We start from the raw sequence: 15,583 nt of genomic DNA, 5'->3' as shown, positions 1-15,583 counted from the left end.
GCAGCTCTTATTACCAAATATGTCTAGAACTGGCTGTATACACTTAAATTCTAAGGCACTTTTAAAGCGGAGAATTTTATCTTTAAATTTACACCATAAGCCCATGATAGCTGCATCTAAAGTAATGCTCTCCCTCCAGGCTCTCTTCACTGAGACCCGAATGATCAGCAAGTTAGGCCTTATCCTGTGGATAGGACCTAACTTGTTTCATGGAAAAACCCCTTTAAGTGTGTAACCTCTTTCTTTATTTTTATTGCACAGCGAGTTAAGTAATAGTCAGTATATGTGAAAAGGCACACATGCACTATAATATCAACTTTTAGCCTTTCTACAACCATTGTGAGATAATTTATAACTTAAGGCAGCTGTGGAATAACTTCCACATCTCTAGAAACATAAAAACAGCACTCTAACCAATTACTATTCAACAAATAATTAATTGTTTGTGGTTGTCAACATAGCCAGATAATTTTTAAGGTGCCTCAGCAGAATAGTAGGAGCCATCTGAATTAGGATGATAGTGATTATAGGGTATATCCAACAGGTTTTAAAATTCTGTAAGTGGGCTAGGGAGGGATTTAAACTAAAAAAAACAATGCTGTACTCATCTCCTCTGTCGCTCTAGGTGCCCCACGCCGATGAGCAGGGGCACAGAAGCTGCGCTGAGTTCAACTTTCGGCCTGCTGAGGTGGTTGGCCATGCCGATCTGTCCCTATTTACAGCACTATATCAGGCAATGAGATATAGGGACGTGGTCAGCCCCCTCGTCTGGCTGGAAGCTGAACTCAGCACAACTTCTGTGACCCTGTAAAAAAAATACAGGGTCACGGCATGGCAAGGGTCATGGCATGGATTTTTTAAACCCCTCACCAGCCCAACAGCAGAATTTCAAAAAAAGTCGGACAACTTAAAATTTTATTAAGAAGATGGAAAGGCCCAAATACAAAATATCTGAAAAGTGTATCTCATGCCACAAAAAATATGTCCACATTAACCCCTTCCTGTATTTTGACGTTCCTGAACATCCTTTTGCAGTAGGGGGAGTATGAAGAGGGCTCACTGGCTCTCACTGTCCTTTTTGTTTTAATTTTTAATTTTTTTTACATTAACAAGTTTTACCCTTTAAGAAGGGCATAAATGGGATCCTCAGTTACAGGGGGAAATGATCTCCTATGAGGATTGATGCTGATCAGAACTGTACTGGATCTGATCAGACCCAGCAGCTCTGGTTAACCCCTTTAAAACCGGCAGTCTAAAGACGTAAAGGCGACGCTGCAGACTTTGGAGCTGTGCCCACTGATGTCTAAAGTCAGAGGGCAGTCCGAAAGAGGTTAAACAAGAAAAACTAAAATATCACATGGTCATAAGTATTCAGACCCTGTGCGGTGATGCTCAACTAACATTCTGTCCATTTTCTTCTGATCCTCCTTGAGATGGTTCTGCTCCTTCATTGGAATACAGGTGTGTTTAATTAAACTGATTGTACTTGATTCGGAAAGGCACACACCTGTCTATATAAAACCTCACGGCTCACAGTGCATGTCAGAACACATGAGAATCATGAGGTCTAAGGAACTGCCCAAGGAGCTCAGAAATAGAATTGTGGCAAGATCTGGCCAAGGAAAGAATTTCTGAAGCACTCAATGTTCCTGGAGAGCATGTGGCCTCCATCCTTTGATGAAAGAAGTTTGGGATGACCACAACTCTTACTCGACCTGCCCCTTCAATCAAACTAAGCAATCATTGGAGAAGTGCCTTGGTGAGAAGGGTAAATATGAACCCCAAGATCACTGTGGATGAGATGCAGAGATGCAGAAAGAAGATGGGAGAAAGTTCCACAAAGTCAACCATCACTATAGCCCTCCACCTGTTGGGGCTTTATGGCAGAGTTTGCCAACAGAAGTGAAAGTGAATGACATATGAAAGCCTGCATACAGTTTGCAAAAAACACATGAAGGACTCCCAGACTATGAAAATAAGATATTCTAGTCTGTTGAGACAAACATTGAGCTTTTTGGTGTTAATTCAAAGGTATGTGTGGAGAAAACCAGGCACTGTTCATCACCTGCCAAAAACAATGGGGCTGTTTTTCAGCTGCAGGAACAGAACAACTGGTTGCAATTGAAGTTCCGATCAATGAAACTAAGTACAGAGATATCCTGGATGAATACATTTTCCAGAGTGCTATGGACCTCAGACTGGTCGAAGGTTCACCTTCCAAAAAGACAATGACCCTAAGCACAAAGCTTAAATAACAAAGCAGTGGCTTTAGAACAACTCTGTGATCATTCTTAACTGGCCTGGCCAGAGCCCTGACCTAAACCTAATAGAACATCTCTGGAGAGACTTGAAAATGGCTTCCACCAACGTTCACTGCCCAACTTGAGGGAACTGTAGAGGATCTGCAAGGAAGAATGGCAGAGGATCCCCAAATCCAGGTGTGAAAAACTTGTTGCATCATTCCCAAGACGACACCTGGCTGTACTAGCTCTAAAGGTGCTTCTTCAATACTGAACAAAGGGTCTGAATACTTATGACCATGTGATATTTCAGTATTTCTTGTTTAACAAATTAGTCAAAAAGAAGAACTTTTCTGATCTTGCCAATTGGCTGCAATGAAACAAAGAGTGAATAATTTAAAGGGGTTTGAATGCTTTCCATACCCACTGTATGTCATTTTGTCACACGTATTACATATTATTAATCTATTATTATAGATTATTTAGAATTAATGTTTTTGGGATCAATTGTATCCAAACTGAACCCCTCACATTAAACTCTAATTCTGAAACCACTACTGCGCAAAACTGATGTGCAAAAAGTGAATAATATGTATATCTTCGGGAGAGATTTATCAGTGCTTGCACACCTGTTTTCTATTTTCCCTCTTTTTTTATCAAATACATTTTTATTGAAGGTTTTCCAGTTTTACAAACATATAAAACAAACAGACCTCAGGGCCTCACTGGTTGACATTTTGGGGACAGAGGAAAGAATCTATTCCCAATCCTCATCTGTTATTGTTTCTATATTTCTCTTAATCCACCTCCACACTAAGGTGATGTGGAGGGGCATGAAGGGGGAAGTTACCGACAGCATAGTGGATCTGTGCACTAACTATAGCCTGTGTCAGGAACTGGCAGAAATTGATGTTCCTCCCCTCTGTTTGTGTATATATTATGCTAAATGTAAAATTTATAAATAATTCCCCCACCCCACACACAATATATCAGAAGTGTCTATGGCCCCTGAGGAAGTGCACTTTGTATAGCACAATGTACATGTAAACCTTAAAATTAATTGCATTATCTATTGCCTATTTTTTGATGGAATTTAAAGCAGTAGATGCTAGGGCAATAAAAAAAAGTTACATCAAATCCACAAAAACTTAAATAGAATGACTATAATTTATAACCTTCCAGCATGGTATTGTTGAAAAGGCTTCTGCAAATATTAGAGTTTTATCTTTGTATCCCTGATGCTGATGGAAAGTAACTGCATATCTGTGTTCAGGCAATGGATTATATAGGAAGAAGAATTAATGTTTAAATCCAACTTCGCATATTGATTGAGAATATCTTTCCAGGAGAATGTTACGGAGATGAGCTACTCGTTCTTGCAAACATGCCTGAGGGAAAAAGCTTTTAGACAATGTTAGAAAGATTTCGATCAATGGACAAATTAAACTTAATTCCGTCTGTTTCCTCTTTCAGAATATATCTGCTTAGTACTTTAAATAATCTTTCAATAGCTCACTTTATACATTTTTTTTCTCTTTTTTCTTGCACACTTATTTGGAATTGCAGTAGAAACATCCTATATTTAGTTAATGGGAAGCTAATGCAATTTATTTGTTAACCTGTGCATCATATTTAATTTCCAGTTGATATGATCAATAATGTATTGATTTCTTTACACTGTAAAGTAAAGTATATGTCCAAAGCGAGGTCATCGGAGATTCTTTCCTTTTAAAATACACTTTGTTGCTACTGAAAAACCTATTACAGCAATTGGTTTTCTTTCTCTTAAATGAATGACAGGCTGCAAAAGTATCCGCAGATGGGGAACAGACTGGAAAGGATGCTGAAAGGACAAACGAAAGGGCAAAACAACTAAAGGATTTTGTTAAGGACGTCCTAGAGACATCAAAAGGTAAATTACTTGCAACGAATCATATGTGTGTGTAATATGTGATTGTGTTAAGTCTAAATGTACAGAAGCCTATCTATTCCATCATTAAAGAGAACCTGTCATGCAAATTAACCCACCCAAAATAATGGCTTCATAAAGAAATATTTGTAAAAAGCATTGCCCTTATCCCTAAATGGTCCCTTTCCATGGCTGCAATGCTACAAAAATCAATTTGTAAACTTATATGCAACTCACCTAATGTGAGTCATTCACACTAGTTGAGTCATGCATATTAAAATGTATTTGCATTGCCCTGCCTCCTTGTTCCTGATTGACATATCTCACTGCTATTCCTCCTCTCAGTATTTCATGTGACCAGGATGACATCATCTAAGGTTGTATTACATTTGCAACATCTACCCAGTGTATGTATGTATCTGATCATGTGAAACCATAGCATTCCTGAATGAAGGCATGGAGAGGAATAGAATTCATGTGATCAGATATATGCATGGTGTACTGTTTAATGTAAGGAGGCTGAAGGACCTCAGATAATGTCTCTCCGGTCACATGACATGCTGAGAAGGGGTATGTGACATGGGGATGAGTAGATAGGCAAGGCCAGCCGAGCAGGACACGCCCCTTCTGATGCACGGGAAAATAACATAAAGTTGATTTATGTGGAGGTACGAAAAATAATTGTTAGCTAAAAGAAGGGTGTTAGTTAGTTAATAGGGCTCTATAGGAACCTGTCACTAGCTGTACTTCTGAAAATGTTCCCTTTGATTTAAATAAAATGTATATAATTATATATTATATATTATATTATATATTATATATTATTATCTTCCATGTCAGATATCACATGTTGGTTTTCTAATACCATGATGATCATCCTGTGACCTCAAAGTCCATTATGATTTGAGGTTAATGCAAAAAGAAATCACACTATAATACAAGGATTGCATTGTCTACTGATGAAGCTAGATAAAAAGGCAGAGGCAGGTACAGTGCACAGCAATTAAGTAGGCCTGGAGCTTGAAAATGATATGTAAATCACTACAGAGAAAATAATAGTAATCTGTGACTACAGATTAACTACAGGGCATTTGGGGTATTTTAAGACAGATTAATCATGCTGGGGCAGATTTATCAAGCTGTCTGAAAGTCAGAATATTTCTAGTTGCCCATGGCCATGAAAGCTGAGCTGTAGTTGGTTGCCATGGGCAACTAGAAATATTCAGACTTTCAGACAGCTTGATAAATCTGCCGTATCGTGTTTGATTTATTTTACAGGGAGTTCAGTTGGGAATATGAGTCTGTTGGGGAGTTTTGGTACAAAAGTCACACATTTTTTAGCAAGCTATTGTTTTCTTTATCCTATTGCCACAGGTAGTGGATTTGATCTTATACAAATATTTGAGAAAGAAAATTGCCAAAGTTGTATAAACATTAACATCTGGATTCCAAAGCTAAATCAGGGGATACACTGCAAAACTTGGTCGTGTCAAACTTTGCTTGGGAAAAGGGGTTCAAAAGCCGCAAAAAAAAAAGAGTCAATCCACCAATGCGCCCAAAAAAAGTGAAAAAAAAATAATAATGGGATAAATCCCCCCCATAGTAATTCTTTAAAGGCAAAATATTTTAAAAATGCAAGTCCAGGTAATTTTTGCATACACTTAGGAAAATTCACCTTAGTAAGGGAGAACGTGGAGGGTTGCTTTAACCCCTTCCCGACGCGCGCCGGGTCCCGGTGCATGGAGAGGGCTCGCGGGCCGAACCCTCTCCATAGCCTGTAAGTCTTTGCTGCATGTTGCAGCAAAGGCTTACCGGTAACACCCGCGATCGGTGCTAGCACCGATCGCGGGTGCTTTCGCGATGATCGCCGCCGGCAATGCTGCCGGAGGCTCCAAAAAGATGGCCACCATCTTGTCGTGGACCGCCGCTCCCCACGGGGACCGTTGCCATGACAGCTTCGGGTCTCACGAAGGCCCGAAGCAGTCTCATTTTAACCCATTCATTACAATGTGCTATCAGCACATTGTAATGAATGAGGAGCAAAATCCCCATATACTGCCATATTGCAGTATGGCAGTATATGGTAGGATCGATCAGACAACCTAGGGTTAAAGTACCCTAGGGAGTCTGAAAAATAGTAAAAGTAAAAGTAAAATAAAGTTTAAAAAAAAAAAATTATAATAAAAAAACCTAAAAATTCAAATCACCCCCTTTCCCTAGAACTGATATTAATATTAATAATATAATAATATTTGAATGTTATCAACATAATGAATGGTAAATTAATTATTCAGTTTATATATAAGAGATGACTCATCAGAATGACTGTCACGTCAGGAGGCGGGAGAATGATCCCTGATATGAAGCCTCCTCCTACTCTTTTTAATTTGTGAGTGCCCAAAGTGATAGCCCCTCTCTTTACCACATTATCTATTCTGCATAATGTGAGGGAAAGCAAGAAGGGTGAATCAAAGCTAAGGTCAGCAAGCCGTGTAAACCCGAGAGGGTGCATCACAGACAATAATCAGAGTCAAGAGAAAAGTCAAAGACAGGAACCATTGTCCAATACTAGAAAGCAATGACGTACAGAACCACAAAGGGTGGTTAGGAAATGTAGCTATAGTTCAGGTTACAATAGTCCATGTCAGACAACAGGAACAGGCAAATGTGGGTTCAACTGGCAGAGATATCCAATAATAGCTTCATAGCTGACTAATGAGATACCTAAGAGCCATGAGAGAAAACCACTTGAGGTTTTAACCCTTGCCTACCTCTCAGACAGAACTGCATAAATGTGAGAGAACCTTTATCTTTTATTTTCTTAGCCCCCTTTTTTTAATGTGACCATTAAATCTACATTAATTTCAAAGAGATAAGCATATGAAAAAAAAAATATTGATGCCACTTCCCTTGGGGCTGATATCATACGCCAAGGATAAACAAACTTTTCCCATTTAAACTTTGAATTTTATGAAAGTGTTTTGTGTTCTATGGATGTTATTGTTACTGTTCTTTTCTTTATTTTTTTTCTTGAAACATTAGGTTTCATTAAATGTTCAGAAGCACAGAAATGAACAACACAGTATTAAACAGAACAATGGAGAGATATCTGGCAGGTTTCTCTTACTGAAACAGCAATTCAGAGTTTACATAGAGCTTATACGGTGCTGTCTACCTTCTATTTGATTCTGTACTTTACTTGCTATTACTTGCTCCACTTAGTGTTATTTGTCTGTTTTGTTACTTGTTTACACCTTAGCGCAGGAAGAGAACAATGCTCAGTTATTGACCACTGTTTAGGATGGACTCAATAAGCAGGCAGGTGACAGTTTGGGGCTGAATTAGGGCTAACAGTCATTGTCCATGTCTAGCCTGCATAATAGGGCCCAGTCTTTCCTAGTTATGCTCCTTATCTTTCCATCTGACTTGTGTCAAAAAACTCTCTGCATAAGAAGTTTGGGATTGCAGAGTTTTAAGGTTAAGTTACGTGAATACGGATGTGAAAAATGTGAAATTCCGGGCATGCAAAATTCAAGAATTTCATGGTCAAGTAAATTGCAAGTTAACTTTCTGGGAACTTCATACTGTTGGACAACCACCACCATCAGATCTTTAAAGTTGTCTTTTAATTGCATTTCAGTGGCCAGCTATTTGAAAATGCTCCTATTCAGGGCCAGAGCTCGTGTGTGTATGGGATGGGCTTCTGCTTTTTCTTCATTATTTGGGGGATGGAGGGCTGAACTGATGGTGTGGACAAGCTTAGTGGTGGTGACAGTGTGGTACTGTTGGCAGTGGTAGTGGCATCCCATTCTTACTTTATGGGGAGATAGGAGGTCCTGAGACGGTGCTACATGCTGGGCAAACTTAAGCAGCAGGGAGGAACATTAGGTATTTCCAGGTTTTTCAACCACTGCAGCTCATGTTTACTCTGCAGGTGCCTGGTCATACAGGAGGTGCCCAGATTGTAAAGGCTTTGGTCACACTTTATGGACTTTATGGATACAAATAACACATGTTCTGTTTTCTGTATTCTGTAAGAAAAACACACTTTAGTTCCTTGGTTCCTGGGCATAGGAAGAAGCTGACAACAGCAATATTATCTTAAAAAGAGTAAAGACTTTTGGGAAATGTGAAGGGGAGATTTTGCTTGTAAACTTGCCAAATCCTTCAGTGTGTTACAAGTATGACAACAGTAGACTTACTTTAAGATCACATTTCAAATTGCTGTATGTAGACTATGCTTAGACTAAATTCACACCAGGTTATGAATACACTGTGCACATGCACCTGGAAAGTGTATCAGTAGACATATATTTGCAGATGTAGGCATCCTTTTTGCCTCCATCTGCTCGGTATACTGTGCAAAACCCAGGATTGAAAGACACAGCAAGCTACGTCTCTCCTTATTGCACCCTCTTGCTGAGTGACACATATAATAATAACAATAATAATAATCATTTATGTAGCACCATCATATTCCGTAGCTTGCAGCCTATGAGGATGAGGTGATGATACAAGAGACATAAAAGCTTGTATAATGGTCTAGTCATTTTTTTTTTATAAAAGAATATACTAATTTAATAAATAAATTGCTTCTGCTTGAACCAGCCATCAGCCGCTATGTTGTATACAAGTTCTAAGGTTAAAGTGACTATAGAGAAGCCTGGAGCTTGCTATTTGGTGTTTGCTGGATAACAGATGGGAGGATGACACAGATTGGGTTAAAAGAGATAGAAACGATTCTTGGTTCTCCCATGATCAATGAAGATAATGGCATGTCTTGGAAAACTTTCAAATTTGCAGGACAGCCACTATTTCTGGCTTTTGGTTTCCCCTTCTTTGATGTCCTTCCATCATATTTGACTATTCTTTTTCAGTTTAAAGTTTAGTGTGCGTTCATTACCATCCTGAGCCTAAAAAATAACCATTCCCCTATTTCAGTCATGTTTTCAAGTAGAGACACGTGAAAAAAATAGATTAAGGAGAGTTTCACTTAACTTTCAAAAATAACTATTACAGTGCAGCTATTATATTACACAATTTCCTAAGAGCTTTAAGCAGCCATAGCTTAAGCAGTCTATCCTGGCAGTCAATCCTGGAATCTTTAACTCAATTCAAGGATTTGGCTTTCAAGGCAAGATCAAAGAAACAGAGCAAAGATTTGGATTTCAGCTAAGTCCTGAATTAAGCTTCACACAAAGATGTGTAGTTTAATCTACTTCTAAATTGATAAGCCTTTTAAATGCATTGTTTTTGTAATGGTGTATACGCTTCAATGATCACATTGTGGAACATTTCTTGAAGAATACAAGAACAATATGCAGAGTATAACTTATTCATGTAATTATGAAAATTTATTTTTTAGCAGTTGTTAAAAACATTGAAAATAAGGATTGAAAAGAAAGTTGAACAGGAAGCTTAAAGGGGTATTCTCATCTGGGCATACATATTTAATTTAATACATCTACCATATAGATACATTTCTTCAATTGGATGTTATTAAAACAATTATCTTTGTGAATATAATTTCCCATGAATGTAGTTATCTGGTTCCTTAGAAACGAGTGCCAAAGAAACTTAATTGTTTTCTCATATAAAATGTCCTGTAGTTGCTGCAAGTCCCACAGCCGACCTGTGGTAATGAACACTGTATCCAGGTGGTCAGGTGCCTCAATAGCCTTATACAGGGACAAAAATCTCATTTCTAAGGGAGAACGTGGCCACATTTATGGAAAATTATCTTCACACAGGTACATTTTTTTATAGCCACCATTTGAAGAATTGTATAAATTTGCTGATTAATTAAATTTAGCCGAAATCTACCACCACACTCAATGATTATAAATCAAGAACACTTATATACAAAAGTGATGAAGTTATTCCACACCTGTAAGAACAAGGATATAATTTATGTCACCATTTTGGTGTATGATATTACAAATGCCAGAGAGCTTGGTTGTGTATATGCATCCCACAGAGTCATATGGAGTGGGATGGAGTGGGGACAGGAACACACGCGCTGGCCAACTACCTATGGGCCGTGCCCCCTCTTCACCCCCATCCACACCCCCTATTGTGGAAGTAGGTAAGGGGAAAATTACATCACTGGCCTGGCGCAGAAGCCTTTATGAACACTCTTCATTTTGTCTGTGTTGCTATCATTTTTCCCACATGAAAAGCCTTTAAATGCGATTGATGATGTATGGACATATAATAAGTAATATATGAATAAAATCACGCTACTAATTGTTTAGTTGAGTTAGGATATTTACTTTTCTCTTGCCAACAGGAATGCTCTAACATGAAATTTATATGTAACCTTCATTCCTTGTGTAAACTTTATTACCAATATGGCCCTTACAATTCTCCGCCAGGATGTTCAGTAGGACTTTAGTACTTATCAGCATTCCACTGGACGGGAAAAGAAGGCCAAGGTCTTAGATCACAGTAGTATTAGTACTCTACTAAAATAGAGTGGAGAACACACATCCACAATGTGTGGACCCCTGTGGCATACTCTTACATGTGATACTTGAAAGAAAATTGAAATTTTGCATAGTTAACCAGGGATGCCATCTACCCTACTGATTCTTATTGGCTATACCTGTTGCCAAAGGTTGTTATTGTAATTTATTAAACAGTGCAAAATAGGTGAATCTCCACATTAAATATTTTTTTTTATCTTGTGAAATTATATATTTTAATAATTTAACACTTAGGACTTTCTACCCAGAAACATGGCAATCTGTAATCTCTAAGTGTCCACTATTTTAGTGTTTTTAATCCTTAAATAAAGCCTTAAAAGAAAAATATCAGCAAATATCTTATAATGTTGCATTCTATGTATGTTTGTGCTTGTAATATGCAGATTTTAGCATAATCTGTGGGCTTTTATAGTGTGCCTAAAACTAAACAAATAAATGTACTTCTTAGAAGCTGTTTTTTATGTTGAACATTATTCTTCACAGCGCAGTGAAAAGACGCACCTAGGAGGATTTAAAGTAAAAGCTTTCGCCAAGTGTAATAATTCTAACACATTTTCGAATAAATACAGTCACAAAATGAGCATGAAATTGCTTTGCTGTGTATGGCCAAGAATAACTGTTTTATTGTCCCCTTATAGTAGTGCCTCAGTGTTCTATAAAATGATTCAAGATTGCTTCAATTGCCAGTCCCAGTAATGCGTGCAGTCATTTACTAAATATTTAGTATTTCTTTGACATTTATAGGTCTTGGTAAGCTTGTACTTAGTATTGATATCCCCGCTAACCCATATAATTTCACACCAAAAGGCCAATTGTTTAAAGAAAAGCCTACCTGGTCTTTAAAAGTGTTTTAGTCCCATTCGTTATTATAAATTATAATTAGGTTCTAGTGGCCAACATAAACATTAATGGAGCCATCTATCTCTAACAACAAATGTGATGAAACAATGTCAAATAAAGTTTCAAAAACATTCTACCAATAAGAGGCTGTGAATGTGAAAACAGAAATCCCTAATAGAGTGCAGCCATGGCTGCACTCTAATAATAACATCCAGTGCTACTTCTATTGTTTTGCCTTACAGAGCCATCAGCATTCTGCCTTTATAACAGTGTTTCATCAAACAGTCTGTATTAGGCACATCATTTGGCCTCTATATTAATTTTTTAACAGCACAGATAGACATAGACAGATTCAATTCTTCATAGTTCAATAATGTATTTATTCTGTATTTTAAGGACATCTACTACCAGGATGAGGGATTGTATACAAAGCACACTTACATTCTGGTGTGAACCTTTTCTGTCGAGACCTGTTCTTCTTTTAGCTTTTTATGCCCTTGTTTTTGCAAAAAACGGCTTTAAAAATTATGCAAATTATTCTGAGGGGCTCTGGGATCTATAGCTGGGATCCCCTGTTTGTAAAAACAGGGGTATACGAAGCTAAAAGAAGAGCAGATCCTACAGAGGGTCCACACCAGTATGTAAATGTGCTTGGTTTACAATCATCCATCTTGGTGATAGATTTTCTTCAAACATATGAAAACGTTTTTAACTTTTTTATCTCTGTTCTCATACGAGCCAAAAAATAAAGGCGTGTGACACTTGGAGCACACAGTGAAAGCCATAAAAACAGAGCCCACAACGAAATGGACTCCACATGTGCAGAGGGAGTAAGGTCACAACGCCTGCTCTAAGGGTTTTCTCAGCCAGGCGGCTCTCTACAGCCAGGCAACTGTAGTACACTTGCACTGCACCCGTTTTGCATAGGATGATGTTACAGCAGGAGGCTGCTACATTAGTAGAGGGGTGGACAGCCCTGGAGAGTATGAGAAGTGGGAAGGTGTGGTAGAGTGGTGCTCCAGAGTCAATTGCCTAGGTTCATCTAGATAATAAGATGTTGAACTTTGGACTAAAAAGATAATTTAATGAAACTTTTGCTTATGTTGTATTTTGCCACTAACCTGGCATCAGAATTTTTGTATGAATAAGGTGAAAAATGCGAGACTAATTGGGGGTCATGTATCTTAGAATTTGTGTGACTTTTTTTGGCAAATTTGATATATTTGTATCTAAATTTGCAACTTTTTCACTCGTCTAGCAAAGTTAGCTGTGCAAGAATTCTTACCAGTTTGGTCTAATATAACTTTAAAATTAAGATGTGAACATATAAAAACTTTAGAAGAAGAGTTTGAGACTTTTGTGCAACTTTTGTCGACTTTTTAACAAAAAGTCGCAAAAACCCTGTAGACTCAGATGCTGGATAAAACAACCTCTAAAATAAATGAAACAAGTCCAAAAGTCAGAAAACAAGAAAAGGCATGCATAATGTCCTAACATGACCCCCATTATTTTCTATGTATTTAAAATGGCATTATGCCCCTATGTTCCATGGCTGTAAAAGCAGAAATTGATTGCTGATCTGTAGTTGTAGCTTGTTTTTGGATGGTGTTAGGGGAATTCACAGAGCTAAAAATACCATACTTTATATGACAAAGGTCCAGTTATTCTTAAAAAACATATATAATGAGTCTTAGGCCTTATGGTGTAAGTGCCGGCGTGTTGGGGTGGCAAACAAACCTATGCCATGTCCGACCTGCTTTAGTTTTTAGTAAAAACCTGGAAACATTGTTTGCAGTGAATGTTTGAAGATTGTTTAAAAAGTGCACAGGTATTGGGCAGAAATGTCCTGTACTGTCCCACTCCGCTGGCGTCTGTGCCCCTTCATGCCCCCTCCACGCCCACATGGAATGATGGTGGCATTATCACCAAAATAATCTTAATTTATTGTATTTGGGTTGTGCCACATATTTACTTGCACATACTTTACATATATTATACTTTTTCCACTTATTTTTTTTATACTGCTGTCAGAAAAAATAGTTGGCTTAAGATGGATTGTTATTGTTGGTGATGTAATGCTTGTGGTGCTCCTCTTGCCTCTTACCACTTGCTGCCTCCATGATGCTTGGTATCAGCTAGGGTTTCCATGCACTTTTGTACTTTTAATTGGTTTTAATGGTTGGTCTTGTGTGTCTTTGTAAAAATCATGCAACAAATTCTTGCAAATTCGCCATTTAATCAACAGCTATAACCCTAAGAAAAACAGAGGAGCAACGACTTACCAATTATATTTTTACTCCCCGGGTAAAAAGTCTAAAGGAATATCTATAGCGTATAGCAATATTATAAAGCCCCCACAACAACTCCCTTTTGCACCTAGGGAAAGGTGGGAAAAAGTACTTATCCCCCTTTAGACTATGCAAGATGTACCCGGGAACCTCGCAGATATGCTGGCATTGCCAAATCCAAATTGGATCACTATTACATATATGGTGGGCATATGGATAGAGACAAACAGGGATCCTGCACAGCCAAACATCAATAGTAGGTGTATGGACACTATTAACAACTCAAAAACAGTTCCCAAGAAAGATGTGCCATAAGAACCCAAACAAATATAAATTGAAAATATACAAGCTTTATTAATTACAAAAGACCAGACAGACAATATAAAATCACTTAAAAAGTGTACAAATGACACTAAAAACTCAGTGCGGTGAATGCAATATAATCACCAGCACTCGATCCCTGATTGCACAAGTCAAAGGAGTGTGAGCTCAACAATAGATATGACACATCAAACTAGGTACGAATATGTAAACAGTTAATGCATACTATACATTGATGCAATATAAACCAAAATAAATTTAAAGTAACCAAGACAGAGTGTTCCCAATGCAATTACCAACATCTCGGTCTAAAGCAATCATGGCTACTAAGAAGCTGACACCAAAGCAATCAGGGCAAAAGGCGCTACCACCCCACGCGTTCTGTCACTTCCGTCAATTCCGTCAGGAATTCCCCTGATGAAGTCACTGTGAGTGACGGAACGCGTGGGGTGGTAGCGCCTTTTGCCCTGATTGCTTTGGTGTCAGCTTCTTAGTAGCCATGATTGCTTTAGACCGAGATGTTGGTAATTGTATTGGGAACACTCTGTCTTGGTTACTTTGAATTTATTTTGGTTTATATTGCATCAATGTATAGTATGCATTAACTGTTTACATATTTGTACCTAGTTTGATGTGTCATATCTATTGTTGAGCTCACACTCCTTTGATTTGTGCAATCAGGGATCGAGTGCTGGTGATTATATTGCATTCACCGCACTGAGTTTTTAGTGTCATTTGTACACTTTTTAAGTGATTTTATATTGTCTGTCTGGTCTTTTGTAATTAATAAAGCTTGTATATTTTCAATTTATATTTGTTTGGGTTCTTATGGCATATCTTTCTTGGGAACTATATATGGTGGGCATGTAAGGAACTGGCACCATTATGGGGTTCGATTTTTGATCTGCTAAAAAAGTACTGCTGTATACCCCTCCATGGGAACCCCAAGTTGCATTGCTTAATCTAGAACTTGACACATTGAGGAAGGAAGATAGATGTAACATTTCATATTCTAACGGTAACCAGGCTCAGTATTGCTAGGAGATGGAAATCAACAGAAGTCCCCATATTACCAGCTATGATTAAGGAAGTCCAACTAAATCAGGAAATGGAGCGACTGCTTAGTAATAGATTAGGTAATCAGGCCGAACACTCTAAAATATGGGCCAAATGGGATGCATATCAGGGTTGAGTCTGTATGACTGAGACACATTGATGATGTGTCAGATTGATGCAGATTGATGCCAGATTGATGCAAGAAGAGGAGGCTTCTGAAGCTTCCCCACATCCCCTTTATTAGGTTTAGGGTTAATAAAAGGAAAAATGTTGTACTCCTCAATCTGCAAGCCTTTCCAATTTTATATTGCACGTAGACAGCCTGATCTTTGTTTTGTTTGATGTTCCTGTGTTGTTCCAAGTTTTCCTTCCACAAGATGATTCCATTTGCATTTAATGTATACCGGCATTGTATGATTGGGACAGTATCCCATGCTTGGGTGT

The 15,583-nt window shown here is 38.1% G+C and overlaps 1 protein-coding gene across 4 annotated transcripts in view; it reads left to right on the top strand.

Moving 5' to 3' along the window:
- The window catches only part of LAMA2 (laminin subunit alpha 2), a 567,760-nt gene that overhangs the window by 412,003 nt on the left and 140,174 nt on the right, over nucleotides 1–15,583 (top strand). For all 4 annotated transcript variants that reach the window (XM_072141562.1, XM_072141561.1, XM_072141563.1 and 1 more), the window contains one exon: nucleotides 4,041–4,152. In XM_072141562.1, the coding sequence (XP_071997663.1) occupies nucleotides 4,041–4,152 (112 nt within the window). The remainder of the gene's footprint in view (nucleotides 1–4,040; nucleotides 4,153–15,583) is intronic.

This window comes from Engystomops pustulosus, chromosome 3 (genome assembly GCF_040894005.1).
Source record: "Engystomops pustulosus chromosome 3, aEngPut4.maternal, whole genome shotgun sequence".
Classification (NCBI taxonomy): domain Eukaryota; kingdom Metazoa; phylum Chordata; class Amphibia; order Anura; family Leptodactylidae; genus Engystomops; species Engystomops pustulosus.
This window is presented reverse-complemented; position numbering and strand designations above follow the sequence as displayed.